The sequence below is a fragment of the Squalius cephalus genome, assembly GCF_949319135.1.
Source record: "Squalius cephalus genome assembly, chromosome: 1".
NCBI lineage: Eukaryota > Metazoa > Chordata > Actinopteri > Cypriniformes > Leuciscidae > Squalius > Squalius cephalus.
This window is the reverse complement of record NC_137122.1, coordinates 28,009,942-28,026,717: the sequence shown is the minus strand read 5'-3', so window position 1 is coordinate 28,026,717 and position 16,776 is coordinate 28,009,942. Positions and strand designations below refer to the sequence as shown.

The 16,776-nt window shown below is 39.5% G+C and overlaps 2 protein-coding genes and 1 long non-coding RNA gene across 3 annotated transcripts in view; 1 reads left to right on the top strand and 2 right to left on the bottom strand.

Annotated features, from left to right (window-relative positions):
* Window positions 1-10,557, top strand: part of LOC307170806 — a 33,905-nt gene extending 23,348 nt beyond the window's left edge. The window contains exon 4 of the long non-coding RNA XR_013823445.1: window positions 10,447-10,557. This is a non-coding gene — a long non-coding RNA (uncharacterized lncRNA). The remainder of the gene's footprint in view (window positions 1-10,446) is intronic.
* Window positions 696-9,543, bottom strand: nfil3-2 (nuclear factor, interleukin 3 regulated, member 2). The gene is made up of 2 exons (XM_079894673.1): window positions 9,190-9,543; window positions 696-4,098 (listed from the first exon to the last, which is right to left on the bottom strand). Exon 2 carries the CDS (start codon window positions 3,503-3,505, stop codon window positions 1,868-1,870), a length of 1,638 nt encoding a protein of 545 aa, XP_079750799.1. The 5' UTR covers window positions 3,506-4,098; window positions 9,190-9,543; the 3' UTR covers window positions 696-1,867.
* Window positions 10,558-12,435: 1,878 nt separating the features above from the next.
* Window positions 12,436-16,520, bottom strand: nfil3-6 (nuclear factor, interleukin 3 regulated, member 6). Its single transcript, XM_079865904.1, has 2 exons — window positions 16,102-16,520; window positions 12,436-14,755 (listed from the first exon to the last, which is right to left on the bottom strand). Exon 2 carries the CDS (start codon window positions 14,643-14,645, stop codon window positions 13,479-13,481), a length of 1,167 nt encoding a protein of 388 aa, XP_079722030.1. The 5' UTR covers window positions 14,646-14,755; window positions 16,102-16,520; the 3' UTR covers window positions 12,436-13,478.
* Between the last annotated feature and the right edge of the window lie 256 nt (window positions 16,521-16,776).

Sequence of the window (16,776 nt, the reverse complement as noted above, 5' to 3'; positions counted from 1 at the left end):
AGCCTTGCTCGTTATTTCCACTTTCTTTTTTGATAAAACCATGAGAAATAATAATAATAATAATAAAAAAACATCAAACATCACTCAGTTTGAAACATACTGAAAGGACGAAGGGGGATATGGTGACATTGTGGTGAGCAATTACAAAATCACAGTAAACAGGAAGTAAAGACGCAGTTAGTGATAAAAAGGACAACACTTGGCCCCCAAAAACATTTCAAAAAGCACAATACAGTGTTGTGAGAAAAAAAATATATTTTACATTTATACACAAGTGCCATAAGTAAACATGACATGTAGACTTATTTTGAAAAATATTTAAGGGCAGTTGTGACTAAAATTGAGCTACCTGAAAAAATACAAGCGTTCTTCTAAAAGTAAAAAAAAAAACACAAAAAAAACCCAACAACTTTAATTAAACCTCATTTTAGCAGGAAAGCATATGCAGGGCTGCAGCTGACTAGTGAGTGAGTCAGCAAACCAGTTAAAGAGTGAAAAAACTGCAGTATCAGCTAGCTTAATTGCTTAACTGGGGGCCTCAATGGCAAACGATCTGAGACATTATGCTAGTAATCATCCATTTATACTGATGTAAGCAGGGTGGAGCTTTCCTGTAAACCCCATGCTCATTAGATCAAATCATTCACGTTCATAACCAGAGAGGAAGAGAAAGTTATTTTACATTATGTCCTATACTTTCTATATTCTAGGTTCACTCTATAACAGGTTATGAAGCTAATGTTTAACATCAGTGGATGTACTAGGAAAACAATACATAAAAAGGCTACATAAAATGGAAGGTAAATGTAATTTTTTGGGTAGTTTTAATGTTTTAAACATCTGGCAAAAATACATATTACGATAAACAGTGTTTCAAGACTAGACATTTCAATTAGTTATAACTGCAATAAAAACATTTTAGTATCTATGACATGGAGGTTACATTAACTTGCTAATATATCTGTAAAGGCTTTGGGGCATTTTGTCATTTTCCTATAAAAGGAGAGTTTCCAAAAAAATATTTATTTGCAAATTGGTAAAGTAAAAAAAGGATTTTATATTAAGTGGCACTGCAAACACACTGATATTGTACAGTATTTTTGACAAGGAAAATTCTTTAGTCGCTGAACTACATATTTTTTCATGTAATCTTTTTGTTTTCTTTTTAAAATATATTCATATATAATATTTATATCACATTTTATACATACAAACCAAGTGCCTGATCAAGAAGGAGCAGTAGCTAGGCTGTTGAATGTGGGAAAAGAGATGGGGAGCACTAGTTAGAAAAGCAGACAGAGGTAGGGAGCAGAGAGAGGTATGAAATTAAAGCCATGTTTCTTTGGTCAAGGGAACGTTCCCTGAATCTTCTGATGTTTGATATGTTTAAAAATGGTGCACAGCCACCTGCAAATGTTCTGTTGTTTCGTTGTGGCCAAAAAAGAAAGGGGCACTTGAAATTGCCTATTTACATAGAAGAATCCGTTACAATGCCTCACAAATTGTAGATATTGCTATTGAATTGAATGTACTCTTATGTTGACATCTTGGTGCAGCACAGGAAATACAGGTAAGTGCGATCAATAGCATGTCATCCTATTTCATTGTTATAAAAGTGCCACTGTAACCTTAAGAGGAAGTTAAACAAACAAACAAACCAAACCAACAAAAGGTAAATCTATACATTATGGTACAATGCATCAGGTTCTGTCCTGATGTAGTTCTGGCAATGTCCACTTCTCTTATTCCTAGCCATACGAACAGGGAATGGGCGAAGGATAGAGGATGAAGGTAGGACCTCAAAGGGTTTATAAAATGTCTCTTGGGGGTTTATACCAAGACCCAAGTGAGTCCTACGGTCTCCCATTCAGTCATGTCTCTTGTTGCAACTGTTACGCAAGCTGCATTCCTTCTTCCCACATTCGATGCTTCCAACCGAAGTGTCCTGCTTGCAAAATCCTGCATTCGACTGACCGCCAGATTGAGACAAGGCCAGGTAAGGGTGCTGAGGTAATGGTTGGAAATTAGCAGGTGGCGTCGTTGGAGAGTCTTGAGATGATGCTGTGCCCTCACTCTGAGCTCTGTGCTTGAGTCTCAATTTATGGGGTAGGGCAGTGCCTTTGATTTCCGCTTGGCCATCTTTGCACTGGCTTGGTGAAAAGGAGCTCTGGGTCATGAATATGTGAGGGTGGTAGCTGCCTGTATCAGAGCAAGAGGAAGAGGGAGACTCATCATCTGTGGAGCCCTCTTTATCAGAGCTGCGGGGATCCCCGTCACTTGAGGAAGTGTCCTTTCCTGAGTGAGCCTCATAGTACTCTTCTTGTCTCAAGCTTCCTTCGTAGGTCAGCACTGGTGGCTCGTCGTTTTCCTTGGGGCTATTTGAACAGTGGTACATCTGTGTTTCATCTCCATCCTCGGGTCTCACCAGAAGATTTGGGGCGGCAGCATCGACCTTTTGTCGCTGAGCAATGTACGCTTGCCTTTCGGCGGCCTCTGTGTAGTCATGAGGAGAGTCCAAAGTCTTCCTCTCTAGCCGTCTGGACACCTCTGCCAAGGTTTTTTCGGTTGGTTCCTCTGTAAGCTGGGTGAGGTTCTGCTGCTCTTTTGGAATCATTTCCTGAGTTTCTACAGGATACGAGGCACTGCTAGAACGATATAAGATGACACTTCTTTGAGCAGATTGCGGGACGTCAGCACTTTCAACCGTCTCCTGACGTTGTTGCTTCTGTTGGTTGGCTGAATAACCCTGCTCAAAAGTCCGCTGGTGAAGAACTGCTGGTAGTCTAGAATGAATGTTGAACATGAACTGTGCGGTGGTGCTATTGACAATGTCCATCTCCAGACCCATCCCCTCCTGCTTGATGTCATACGCCATTGGCTCTGGGCTGTCCCGAGAGGAGCCATCAGACATATCAGAGAGGGAACCTCGTGGGGAGTACTTTGTCAGTTTCAAATGCCCATCCCCTCGAACAGACTGCTCTGTTTCAGAAGAATCAGAGTTTATCATCATCTGAGAAACACTGGAGTAACCATTAGGGTAGAAGCAACTGGAGGAAGAGGATGATGATGAGTTGCCCCCAGAAGTTCCATTGACTGCTCCACCAATCTGCTGACTCTTTTCCATGTAGGAGGCTGTACTTATCAGACCAAACCTGAGCTTAAGCTGTAAAAGTTCAGTTTTTAGGCGTACATTCTCATCGTTCAGTGCCATAACTCTGTTCTCGAGGATCATGTCATTAAAGCGTCGCTTCTCCCGGGAACGCTTGGCTGCCTCGTTGTTCTTACGTCGCTTTTCCCAGTAGGATGCATCCTTTTTCTCATCTGAGATAAATTCACGCTTGCGTCGACAGCTCATGTTGTTTGACTTTGGTTTGAGAAGGCGGCTCTGGCGAGGGTTGCTTTGAGGTGAATGGAGAAGATCGCTGTAGTCTGAAAAGCTGTCTGTGTTCTCTAAGGTTTTGCTAGAACTGGAATTTGTTGAGATTTGTAAGTTCAAACTTTCCATCCTCGGCTTCACCACCGATAATGGAAATTAATGAAGAAACGGGGATGGGGGAAAGGTGGTTATAAGATTCCCTGTAGGATATCCTGATGTACAGTAGACTGGAGAATCTTCAACTAAGTTGCTGGATCAGCAAATACTTTATGAGGTGTTTTAGCTTCTGAAAAGCTGAACCTCATTGATTTTGTTGATTTGAATTGCAAGGAAATAGTCCTTGATGATCAAGTGTCCAGGTTGGCTAAGAAGAGCAAGAACAGGTGCACTTTATTATGAGTCTCCTGCATTTAACAAACCCGAAGAATTCCTCAGCGAGTAAAATCTTTTACTCTCTTGCCACACAATGTTGGTCAAAGCCAAACGAGGGGCAATTAAGTACAGAGAAGGTGGCCAAAACTGCTTAAAAGATTCTGACCCCCTTTTTCTTTGTTTTCACTTTTGTTCCTTTATGTAACAGGGCTCTATCACGCCACAGAGATGTGTCCCAGTGCCTTGGGCGTGTTGGAGGATATAGGTCACTCGGTCTGCCCCAGCTTGCCAGCCTCTTGGGGAGGGGTGCTGCTGCTCTCAAAGCCTCCAGCTGGCTGTTCGACGAAAGGCTGCAAACATAAAAGAGAAAAGAAAGACGTATTTGTTAATTCTCGAAAGCTGAAGCAATTCATAGTTTGCCTTTAGGCACTTAAATAAATCTTTTAATTTGTTGTAGTTTTTCATTTTTAATTCAACTCTCCACACTTGTCTGCATGGCTGGGTAATCAGAAGATTTAGAAGAGGAATGTTCAGCTGTGCCTTTGTTATATTCTCTTGCTTCATCTACTCAACCTTGACAACCACAGAATGTTTTCTGTTGCCCAGTAACCACTGTCTGACCTGCTAACCCTCTTATTGATTTGTCTGTCTGCGACCCTTGACCTTACCTCACTGACTAGACGTTGGACTCTTGTGATGCAAAGGGACCAGGGCTAAGAACGCTGTCAGTGATTATTTTGGTCAAGGAGGACCAACGGCTAAAGAAACTGACCTAAAATTAATTTCCTAGTTCAGCATCACCCTTTGTACAGAATTCCAGCAAGAGAATTCCAGAATTCCATCCATGTGTTCCGCAAACATGACTACACATATGGTAAACATTAGCAATGAACACATGATTTGTTTGAACATTTTGAAACCTTATCCCGTATTACATCATCTTCTCAGAGGAAATCAGTGCTAGAGGTTTCGGCTTTTGAAACATTAACATAAAATGTTACAACACATCTCCTCTTAGCTGGACAGCCCGAGGAGCCTGGTGCCCCAATGTGCAATGAGCCCAGAAACCAAATTCAAAAACATTAACACTTCATCTTTTAATGACTTCACTAAAAGGCTTTCAAGGAGAACTTTCGAAAGAAGCATACTTGAGATAGAAATGAGAAGAAGCCAAGAAAACCTCATAACAATAATTACTATAATGGGAGATAAACCGAGGTCAGGCAAAAGGCAAGTCAGGTTTTATGATCTGGGGATTGGGAGCTTTGCAATATAGGTCAGGCCTTTCTGGAAAAAAGGGGAGCCAAGGGAACATTCCATCAACATGAGTTCAGATCCAGGGGAGGTAACTGTTTCATCCATTTAAAAGTGGGCACTAATGGAAAAGCGGAGTCTCCAGTGATGATTAACTCAGCAGCCAGTGGGTAATTCCACATTTGCTGCAATCCCCTCATGACCTAAACTGAGCCACAACTCCCTGTTGCAATGTCAGGATATTGTTGTTCAACTAAAAGTGTCTGATTTCCTTTTTTCTACAAGTTTGCTCAGTTAGGCTGCAAATATCTGATCCCGGTATCCCAGTAATATTAAACTCATAAGGCCAATTTATGAGGCCACTGTTCTCTAATAATACAATAATAAATATAAAGTGAACTATCACAATTTGTAGTTGAGAGTAAAAGCATTATATTTATCTTTTTCTAAAGAAGAGAAAAAGTATTTAAGACTATACTTGCATATCTAAAATAGCACAATGACTCCGTAGCAATAAGTATGACATCTGCATCAGAAATTACGCACTAATGTAGTGTAATCCTGTGATCTGGCTTCCCTTTTTATGGGTTATGGTCTCCTCATCCCAGACATCCGAGGAAACATTGCGTAACTAGAGACAGCTTAAACCTCTTCTGATGGCTTCAATCAACACTTTCTGGTTTAGTCTAGTAATGCATAATGAATATGGCCAAAACTGTGATGTTTCCTCTCCTAATTATTGTACGATATGAATGAAGTATGTCAATAAAGTGCACTGTTAATTAAATGTAAATGATATTAAACAGGTACATTTATGGTAATTTAGGTAAGGTGCAAAGCTTAAAGAGACTCCCTCCCTGAATGACCCACTAACCTAGAAACTGGGCGGTTAGCGAGAAAAAAATGGCTCTTTTCCCTTGTGCTCAAATATAGGTCAGGAGTGCAACAGGCATCACGAGAGAGAGAGATAAAGTCAGAAAGGGAATTGAAGTGTTTGCTAAAAATAGAGAGGTGAGGGATGGATTGAGGATAAACTAAATGAAGAAGAATGAGGAAAAAAAAGAGAATACATTTTATTGAATGCCAGCTACACAAACACAGAGGAGCTTTCCAAGACACGCAACAAAAGAAAAAAAAAAATCCATCAGAGATAAGTGCCAATTTCCGAATTATCTGGGAAAACAGAAAGACTGAATCAAATGTAAACAAATGTATTAATATGGCACAGTATTCAGAGTTGTCCTAGGATGTTTGTATTATACTATGAAACATACTGTCATACTTGTGAATGAATCACTTGATTCAGTTCTTTTTAGTGGTTCAGTCAAATCGACTACTGAATCAGACTGAACTGAGCACAGGATTCATGGATAGGGAACTCATTCTCTCACTGAATCAGTTCAGATTACTCAGAAATGCCAATACTTATTTCAGGCTTACAATGAGCAGAGCACTATTACTGTTACATGCATTTTTGAATGCAACTGAAATAAATGGTATTTAATTTAAATAGAAATTTAATTATTATAAATGTAAATGCTACTGTGCCTCCTTTAAACCGGAGAAAAAGGAAGAGGCTATGAAAAAAAATAGTCAGTGGATGAGTTATTTACTCTGTCAACCACACCCATGAGTCATTAAAAAGTATGTATTTCCTTGCATTAACAACAATGCAACTAATAATTTAAATATTACATCACACACAATCAAACCATCATAAAGACTCTGACATGACACACCTGTCTGTCTGTTATTCAAAACTGCTATTATTTATCATGTGACATGGATCAATGAAATCATTTCTAATAACCGACTTCACTGGATGACATGCAATTAGATAAAACTGTAATGGGCCAATAAAACTCACTTTCACTCTTGCCCTATATATAGGACATGGGTTATATTTGCGCTTTCATCAGGGAAGAAATAGCATGTCTGGCCCACTGTAGACTTAACTTGGGCGAGGCCTGGAAACTATAATTCAGCGCAAATGTTTCATGTGTTGCTTTACAGCCGTTTCAGTAATGGAAATAATGGGTGAAGGCGGGGAGCTGGATTTCATTGTGGCCATGTAATTGACCCTGGGGCGGAATGTAATATTCGGCACGTGGGATGGGAGCTCTTTTTTTTTTGTCTTTATCTTCTCCAGTAGGAGGAGGGCAGGCCTTGGACAAGCAGGAGGAGTTCCAGGCCAACTCTTTCTATAAACACACTCATATCATCCTCTATTGAAAAAAAATAAATGCTTTGACCGAGTCCATGTGTTTCACTAGTCACATGTGCTCTCTTGCCCCACAAAACTAAACGGTAATTCGCCTCTCCCTGTTAGCCACATCGGCACAATAACGACACGCCTCCTCCCTATCTTCCTTTTTCTTTCACTAGAAAAAAATCTTGAGAAATCCACCAATTGAGTGTTTATAGCTTAAAGAGGTCAGTAAACTTGGTAACACTCAAACACCGTAAATCAAGAATGACACTGCACTAAACAAATATCCTTTTATGTGTAGCAATCGGAAAGATTTATCTGCACAATTTAACACTCTACCAATGTTTTCTTTATTTATTTTTTATATATTGTTGCTAAAGCATTTCCCAATATGCAAGATTTATCTGCACGGATCAGTAAACTGGCAGAAGCTTTGTTCTTTGTTATGGCAGACGAGGGAGTGCTTTCTCCAGGTTTATGACCTACATTCTGCGCTGGCACACAAAGCAGTTCGTCTGATGCCCCCTGATGCTTTAAAGACCCTTTGTTTTTGTTTTTATATTTAGACTTCTCATTCCTCTCAATTATGTAACTCTTTACACAAAGACTGCATTATGTAAAAAAAGGCTAGATGTCAAGCAATCTCACATCCACAAATTTTAAGCTGATCATGCATGCCATATGGTGCATGTTTTCTTACTATCTATCTATCTATCTATCTATCTATCTATCTATATATACACACACACACTTTTGTTGAATCTAAAATATGTGATGCAAGAGCTCATGCTATAAAAAATTATATTATGCATACTATTTGAAGCATTGACCGGGTGTCATCAGGGTAAAACATTTTTTTTATAAACATGTAAGATAAGGTAAATCAGTTTACATCCAGGTACAGGGAACTCTCTGATGAATAACAATAGTATAAAGTTTAAGTACAGTTTATATACAAATACCATGCGAGGGCATTAGGTGATCTGACCACGATAAATACAACAGTAACCACAAAAGTTACTAAATAACCGCTATCGCTTGCTTACCGGCAGAAAATGCCCCCAAATGTCAAAGAATTCGCACAATGTGTACCAAAATTTAATCTTAATGCATATCAATACATTAAACGAGAGTTTAGTGCAAGCATTGCATGTTTCCGACTTGTAGTGGTTGGGCATTTACATTTTAAATGCAAGAAAGTTACATTTGGTTGCCAACTGGTTTGCTCCTGTCTGGATACCAGGAAAGAGTTAACAGGTCTGACTCCTCTAACGTAAACACCCGCGTTAACCTTTACCGAGCACGGCTACACGTGACAGCGAGAAGTGTGTCCGGGATTTTTCCTCCCAAACCGCCGCATTAACCTCCTAACCCAATTGGATTGAACACTTTCATTAGGATGTCATTGTCGAACATTATTCAATAACATAATATCAAGACATTTCCGGCGATATAATGTAATTGTGTTTGTTGGTGTTTAAATCAAAGTCATAAGCGGTGCGCCCTGAACTAACTGTAACTCTTAACTGTAAAAAACTGCTTTTTTTTTTTAAATGCACTGACCAATCATAAAATAGGGTAATATCATTACTAACCCTAAATAAACAATGATTCCGAAAACTTTTGTTAATGGTGAATGAGTGTGCATGGGCAGCATTTAAAATATGTTTTGGGCATCAAGTGCTAAATGTCCTGTCAACAGTCGCGAGGGGTCCTGGCCTCGCCTTAACATTGCGAACACGCACACTGAGCAACATCCCCAATCTGTAACGTGCGTGCGTAAACACACTAAACATAAACTAACGAATTCATCTGGATGTGAGCTTGGGCCGTTGCATTACATATATAATTCTCTGATTATTTCCAGTCATCTAATTTCATAGCCGCGTAAATTTACCGCAAGATCACGCAGAAGCATCAGCCATGCAGTTGTAAACATACAGTGTGCGCGCATCTAAAAGTAGTAAAGCAAACGTACCTTTTGTGGCTTTTGTGTGTGTGTCCAAATATTTGGCGCCCGATGGTTATTATTAGTCTCTTTGTATCAGCCTCAAAGACTTGAATGGAAAGGCGAGGTGATCCACACACACGCACTACACGCTGTGTCCTGAACGCATGGATTCCGCAGCCCGTGTGTTTTTTCCCTGGTTCCTTGTGTTGTGTTGGCGAGGCGCTCCGGTATCCTGCCGCTAGCTGCTTCTGTTTAGAAATGTATGTTAGTAGGTCAGCGGTTGCATAACAGGACGCTTCGGGTGCCTCGTCACGTTTTGTTTCTCTCTTTTACCCCCACCTCCGTCCCTCCCTCATCCATCCGAAAGCCTGTGAGTGCATAACTGGGAGGGATCAGGCAGTCCGCCCGACCTACTCTCGGATATAGGACGGTGTGATATTCCTAATAAGATTGACATGTAGGCTAGAAAACATGTAGCTGTTAATTAAGGTTGCATGCAACTTTCCATTAAATATGTTAAAAATGTAATCGGGAAAATGCACATAACACTTTCCTTCAAATTTTTATTGTGATTTTTTTTTTTTTTTTTTTTTTTTTTACCCCTCCAGATTTTTCAAAAGTAGTTACTAAACAAATACAAGCAGCATATGCAATTTCATTGACCCAATTTTCCATAAACAGAACAGCTGATTTTATTTAGCTGCATGTCTGGGTGAATCCAGAGACAGCTAGACTATTTTAGGATAAATAATTTGTACAGTAGGCTATGTTAAGAAATGTCTGGGTCAAATTTCACCACGAAATCATAAGAAAAAAAAAAAGTTTTTTTTGCAAGAATATAAATGCCTTTTTGAAGAGTACTACGATATCTTGTCATTATTTTAGGACACTTTTACCTCAAATTATTACCCACAATTACTGTAATTCAGCCTGACCTTTTACTACTGTATAATATATACAGTAAAATATATAGGCATTATTTTCATTGATAATTATCATTACTTTATTACAGCATTTTAGCAATAAAACAAATTATTTTACCATGATTTCCACTTAACATTATGATATTGAGAATATTAAAATGAGATTTTTTTTATTTGTTTTTGTAATATGATAATGAAAATATAGTATTTTATTTTATTTATTATTTTATTTTAATTTATCATTTTTTATTTTTATTATTTGATTTATTTTAGTACTGGCCAGGAAAGTATTGCCTCATTTTTTCCAAAATTCTGAATCCACCTCATGCTCCTTGGATTTTTTTTCTTCTTTTTTTCTCAGTGATGGAAGTCACAAACACAATAGTATTGTGACGATGACCTTGAACTTGGCCCACTGTCCCCTCCCCCCATACCTTCCTGCTTTCATCGCCCAATCCCACCCCTCCCAGCATCGTCTGGAGGAGGTTTCCATGGCAACCGTCGCGCTACCCCCTAATGTCAGGCCCAGCCTTCCTTTGACTTGCACTGGCAGAGTGATGAAGATCAACCAGTCAGGGGTCAGTGGATTAGTGGAACAGGGCTGGCCAGGAGGGGAAATTAACTGGGAAGCAGGGATATTTGGAAGGGAAGCAGGGATATTTGGAAGTGAAGAAGGCTCATAAACACTGAAGCTCAAGAAAAGCTTTGTGTCAGTCCAGGTCTTTAAATAGACTCTCACAGCTATTTATATCTTCTTACGTCACAAGAAAGGTCTCAGAGGAGCTCAGTTCTCAGGGGATTTGGGTATATTTGGTGTCAGGTGTTTATTTTTAGAGTAAATGAAGTACAGGGAAATGTCAAGGTGTAATTTGACCTTGAATCAGGTGATGTTGTCGTACAAATCTGTGTGTGTCATGTAGTTCGGTTAATGCCGTGCATGTAAGTGCGTATGCGCTGACTGGAAATACAAAATTATTTGCTGACCTCTTGTGGATTGTGCTAGAGTTGCAACAACAAATGTGTGACGCGTTATAGACCTGTAAAATATATACTGTATATTGAAAAATAAGAGTTACAGAAGAAAATAAATATAATTGAATTATAGACAAATATATGTGTTGCTTTTGATTTGCTGTAAATAAGATTTATTTCATTTTTATTCAGGAAGCCATGCATTCTTTATTATATATGCCCCTTCAATTGTTGTGCATGCTTCATTTTTACAGATCATTTTACCCAACAATCTTTTAAGAAACATCTTGAACATATCTCAATCCACAGCACATGTACAATATATATTTATTGAATAAGGAACTGTGAATGCGTTTAAAAAAAATAAAAAAATAAAATGAACCAGCTTTCTCACGATCAACATCTGAGCTGGTATATTGAGACATCAAAGATGTCATTGCCTCCAGGGCTTTGCTTATTACTGTTAAATCTTGATGAATACCAAGCAGAGGTGATATTCTGTGAGTATGGCTTATGTGTACATGTCAAAACCTGTCCATCTGGCTGATTCTGGGAATTTGACTAATTCAGAGACAGTTCTCGTAATCGAATGCAAGAGAATTTGATGTTTCAAAAGAACATTACTTGTAAAACCACTGTTGGTTGTCTTTCAAGAAGGATAAACACACACACACACACACACACACACACACACACACACACACACACACACACACACACACAGTATTCCAGGATGACATTGTCAAGATTCATCAGGCTCAAAAATTGTGTGTAGACTTTACAAAGTGCTTGACTCTTGCATTTTCAATACAAGATCTTGACCAAAAAAGTATGCACCTCTTGGTGGAGGTTAATGCACCATCAATGCAAGAGTCCATCACTCTGTAAAGTCTCCTCCAGCACATCCCAAACACTTTCAGTGAATTTAAGGTCTGGACTCAGAGGTGCCGATTCATGTGTGAAAATGATTCTTCATGTTCCCTCACAACCATTCTTTCACAATTTGAGCCTGATGAATCATTGTCATCCTGGAATATGGCCATGATGTGTCTTCCTTTAGAAATTCTTCCATTTAAGAAATGAAAAGCTACACACTCCATTAATTAGGGTTATAAGAACTGTTGCCAAATATACAACATGCTAGAAACATAAAAATCACTGAAATAATGATCTAATCATTTGCCTATTTAAATCCAAACAGCAACTTTTTTTTTTTTTTTTTTGCCAGGCAGTGTATATATGTATGCACATATATATGTATATGTGTGTGTATATATATATATATATATATATATATATATATATATATATATATATATACAACCACATAGAGGTTAATATATTAGGCTAATCTTGTTTAATAACAAATGCACAAGAGAACAGTTAAAATATTTATTGACACAAACATATAATGTATATTTACCGTACAAATACACAAGAACTCACAAGACAACATAAATTTCACCTTCAAAATACAAGTAACAGTGTAGTTCAAATGATAATATCCTTATCCGGACAACGGCAGATAAGTGATCTGTATGAAAAAAATAAAAATTATGCAGTCATTCAGTGCTAAGTTGCTACTGGTTCATGACGATGACAATAAACAATTGCTTCCACTATTTGCCTCTTCCTGGTGTTTCCCGTTCTGCGTTAATCAGGATACATGTTGCAAAACAAAAAAGTTTCTTACACTTCATTCATGAGCCCACAGCAGTCTCCGTATAAATCTGTCAAACCACAGGAGGAACATTACAGTGTGAAGACTATCAGGCTCACGGCGTATCTCATCTCGCTGACTGACAGGTGTTTAAGTAGTGTTGGCACGTAATAAAGGAATGACGTTACGACGGAGGATGCTATGCTTCATTTTACACGTACAGTGACACAGTTCTGTGTGTGCAGACATTGTTTTACCGCCTGAGGTGTTTTTGAGCAAGATCACAGTGTTTGAGGCAAATGGAGGAACTGAACAAATTGAGGTGAGGTGTTGTAGCTGACGTGTCCCGATGCCACTGGAATGCTCTTGCACGGTCCTGAATGAGAGTTGAAGAAAAATGGGTTTAAAAAAAGTCATTATCCACCTTATTTTTAACGTAAAAGCGGGTGCGGCCATTTGTAACTTGAATGTGCGAGGTTTCCATTGTCATTCACTTCGTTCTTTTAGCTGTACAAAACCAGTCTTTTGTACTTTATTTACCTACAGTATAGTGGCTAATGAATAAGAAATGTCACACATTCACGGAAAATAGCTCTCAAAATAAGGTGGATATGCAAAGTTCGTTTGGTTATGACCGAGTGTGAAGAGGTAGTGATGCACATGCTGCTTTCTTTAGATTTTTGATCTACGGATGTTCATTGTTCATGACTTCGACTGAGATTATTTGCAATGTTCCAGTTTGCTCAAACTTTTACAATGTCTTAATTAGTTTTGGTGAGCAACTGCTCGGAAAAGAGCTTTTTGAGCTGGGCCACCTCCTCGCTGAGAGAGCTGAGCTGGGATTTGAGCATGCTGTTTTCGGCCTGGTATTGCGATTCGTTCGGGTTCATGTTGTGGCTGTAATTTCTGTGCTGCAGCTGCTGTGGTGGTGGTGTGACTTTTCGGGTGTCTTCTCCCTCCTGCTGTGTCCAGTAACCCGCTCCTTCGCTGGTACCCGAAAGGCTGTGAACTCTGGGCAGCACGGGACTTTGCCGTTCTCCAAGATTGTCGTATTCTCCGCTGCCCGGAGACTTGAACCTCAGCTTGTGCGGAAGGCTCTTCATACTATCCATCGACTCCATCCGGTTGGATGACATGGGCACGTGTCCCATTGCTAAAACATCAGTTGGAGAGTGATGGGACTCATAGCCAAGCTCATCTGCTTGATGCGGGGACAACTTTCCGTGGTCGCTCAGTCTGTCCTCAAAGAAGACGGGACTACCGACACTGGACCCACTAGGCGTGGAGAAACCCGAATCTTCTGACATACTGTTTGTATCTCTGATGTTTCTCCCAGATTGCGGCCCACTTTGAGCATTGGTCAACATTGGACCCGCATGGTGAGCGCCATCCCCACGTGGAAGGTAGTAATGCGGCGCTGAAGGATGTGGGACGCAGGTTCCTGTCGTGAGCGGAAGTATGGAAGCATTCGAAGGATCTTTAATGAGGCCGAAGCGGAATTTCAGTGCAAGCAGTTCTGCTCGTAACCTGGCGTTCTCCTCGAGCAAACCCAGCACACGGTTTTCCAGCACCATGTCATTCACACGCCGTTTCTCGCGAGAACGCTTCGCGGCTTCGTTGTTTTTCTTGCGCTTGTCCCAGTAGCCCTCATCTTTCTTCTCATGAGGAATGAACTCCCGCTTACGTCTCGCAGAGTTGGCGCTGGCTGAAGCGGCCTCTTCACGTTTGAGCGCCGACGTTCGGCCCAGAAGCGAGCGTGCGAGCAGACTACTTGACGTCAGGATGGACACGGCTTCATCAGTGAAAGACATTGTGCTGCTGGGAGTGGCCACATTTAACCCCAGCAACCCTGTGCTGGTGGAGGGTTCAACAGCCTTCAAAACTCCAGCGTTCTGCTCTCTCATCTCCTGAGATGACTCTTCATACATCTTGAAGTTATTTATTTTTCTCAATTGCAGTGTTAAAAGTCTCTGTTGTGTTTCTGAGCGTGTGGTTTTCAGGTCAGTTTCAGATGTTATTGACACAGCAGTGGCTCCACCTGGTGGCAGAAAGAACACAAGAACAGTTACGTAAGATCAGTTACAACACAATGTTATGTAATTTCATTACCTCCCAGTGGCAAAGCACAGTATGTACTACACCGCATAATATATCAGGTTAACAACTGTACAGTTATATAGCCATCTTAAGCAAAGTGACGTCAAAAAAGGAACATTCGCATGTATCATGTAAGGCATCACACTTGAATTTCTTTACATAAAACTGTATTTTTAACAACAGTAAGCAGCTACTTTATGTAAACCAGAAGTGCCGCCTCTAAGAATTCCTGTGTTGACCTATTTGCAGAACAGCTTGTGCGTGAGTGAGTCTTATCATCTTCCTGTCCCAGTGAGTCACTTTCATTATGAAATCCTGCCTTACTTAACACTCTGTTCTGTTACATTGTTACAGATAAAAAAAAGGGTTACAATTTATTTTAAGATGTAACTGTTACAGTGTAATTATATATTTAAGTACTGAGTAATATTAACAACATATGCTTACTATAGGGTTAGGGTAGGATTAGGTTGAGGGTTAGTTGCATGTAATTATGCATAATTTACTGTTATTACTATGGTAAGTACATGTAACATTATGCAACAAGGACACTGTAAAATAAAGTGTTACCAAAAATACTTTAATATACAGAAAGCTATATATTAATAACTCCTATAAAAATAAATAACTAATTAAGAAAACCTAAATCAATGGACTAAACATACGTCAATTGTTTTCTCCAATATGGAGTTAAAAAAGTGAAAAGTTCACAATAACTTTGTAATGAGCTAAAATAAACTATATTTTAGAATGCATTAAATATATATTAAATGCATTGTAAATATCCCCCAAAAAATGTAGGCCAAGTTTACCAATCATATCCAGAGCCCCCCGCACTAGAATTGCATAATGTTAACATCCCATTATCAAAATTCTTACTCATCCATGATAAAAATAAATAAATAAAATAAAAGTCCATGTTAAGTTGGTAGCTGTTTTGGAACATGTAAGCTGGTTCCTAACTGGTCTAGATGGTCCAAGTCATCTTTGGACCAGTAAATAAAGTGATAGCCTCCATTTGGACCATTAATGATAACTCACTACATCATTTGATAGGCTACGTGTCCCAAAACACCGGAACAGGATTTTCCAACTAACATTCCCAACATCTATAATTTGTCCATATTAAACATTTAAAACATAAAAAAAAAAAAAAAAAAAGGAATAAAACTAATTGAGCACAAGTCATACAACTTTTAATGAATGGCAGCAACTGTAGGTGCTATAGATTTATACACAAATATAAACATATCTTCAAACATATGAAATTACAAAAACTGATTTTACCATTATAAATCGCCGCGTGGTTAAATGTTCAAAAGGTCTTCAGTTGAAATCGTTTTCAGTGAATCAAGATCCGCAGAGAATTTGGTTCTTGGTTCTCCTCAGAAGAAAACACACGGTGTTCGGTTTCGCTTGTCGCCGGTTGAAGTCAAACACACTGTTCGCGTCGTTCAACCGTTCCGCGTCTGTTCCGCTTGCAACGCGCGCGGCCCCTATTTGTGCCTTTGCTTGACGAGGTTCAGTCGAGGACGCTCCATCACCCCGACTGAACCACATGTGTGTGTGTGAGTGGATGAACGGACCGCCCCCCTCCGTACGCACGCACGCAGGACCCTCCTCTTCTCTCTAATCTCTCCCTCGTTACAGATTTCGTCAGAATAATCTTTTCGAAAGCATTAAGTAATATTGCTCAATCTCCCCCCGCCCTTTTCACTCTCCTCGCTTGTCCTTAAAAGCGACTGTTGTCCTCAATAAAGGTACGGAAACTATATTTAGACCAGTGACGCGCGACCTGCTATCCTTTTTCAAGATAGCACTGAGGTTAATGCCACAACAAGCTATAAAAAAATTATAATATTGGTTGGATAAAGACTAAATTGCTTTGTAAAGATATGTAAGAACTGCGTGCACTGCTTTAACACAGTGTTATGCAATGGGTAAACAGAAACACTTTAACAA

Coding starts and splice junctions, on each gene's coding strand:
- nfil3-2 (XM_079894673.1), bottom strand. CDS start 3,505: ATGGAAAGTTTGAACTTACAAATCTCAACAAATTCCAGTTCTAGCAAA.
- nfil3-6 (XM_079865904.1), bottom strand. CDS start 14,645: ATGTATGAAGAGTCATCTCAGGAGATGAGAGAGCAGAACGCTGGAGTT.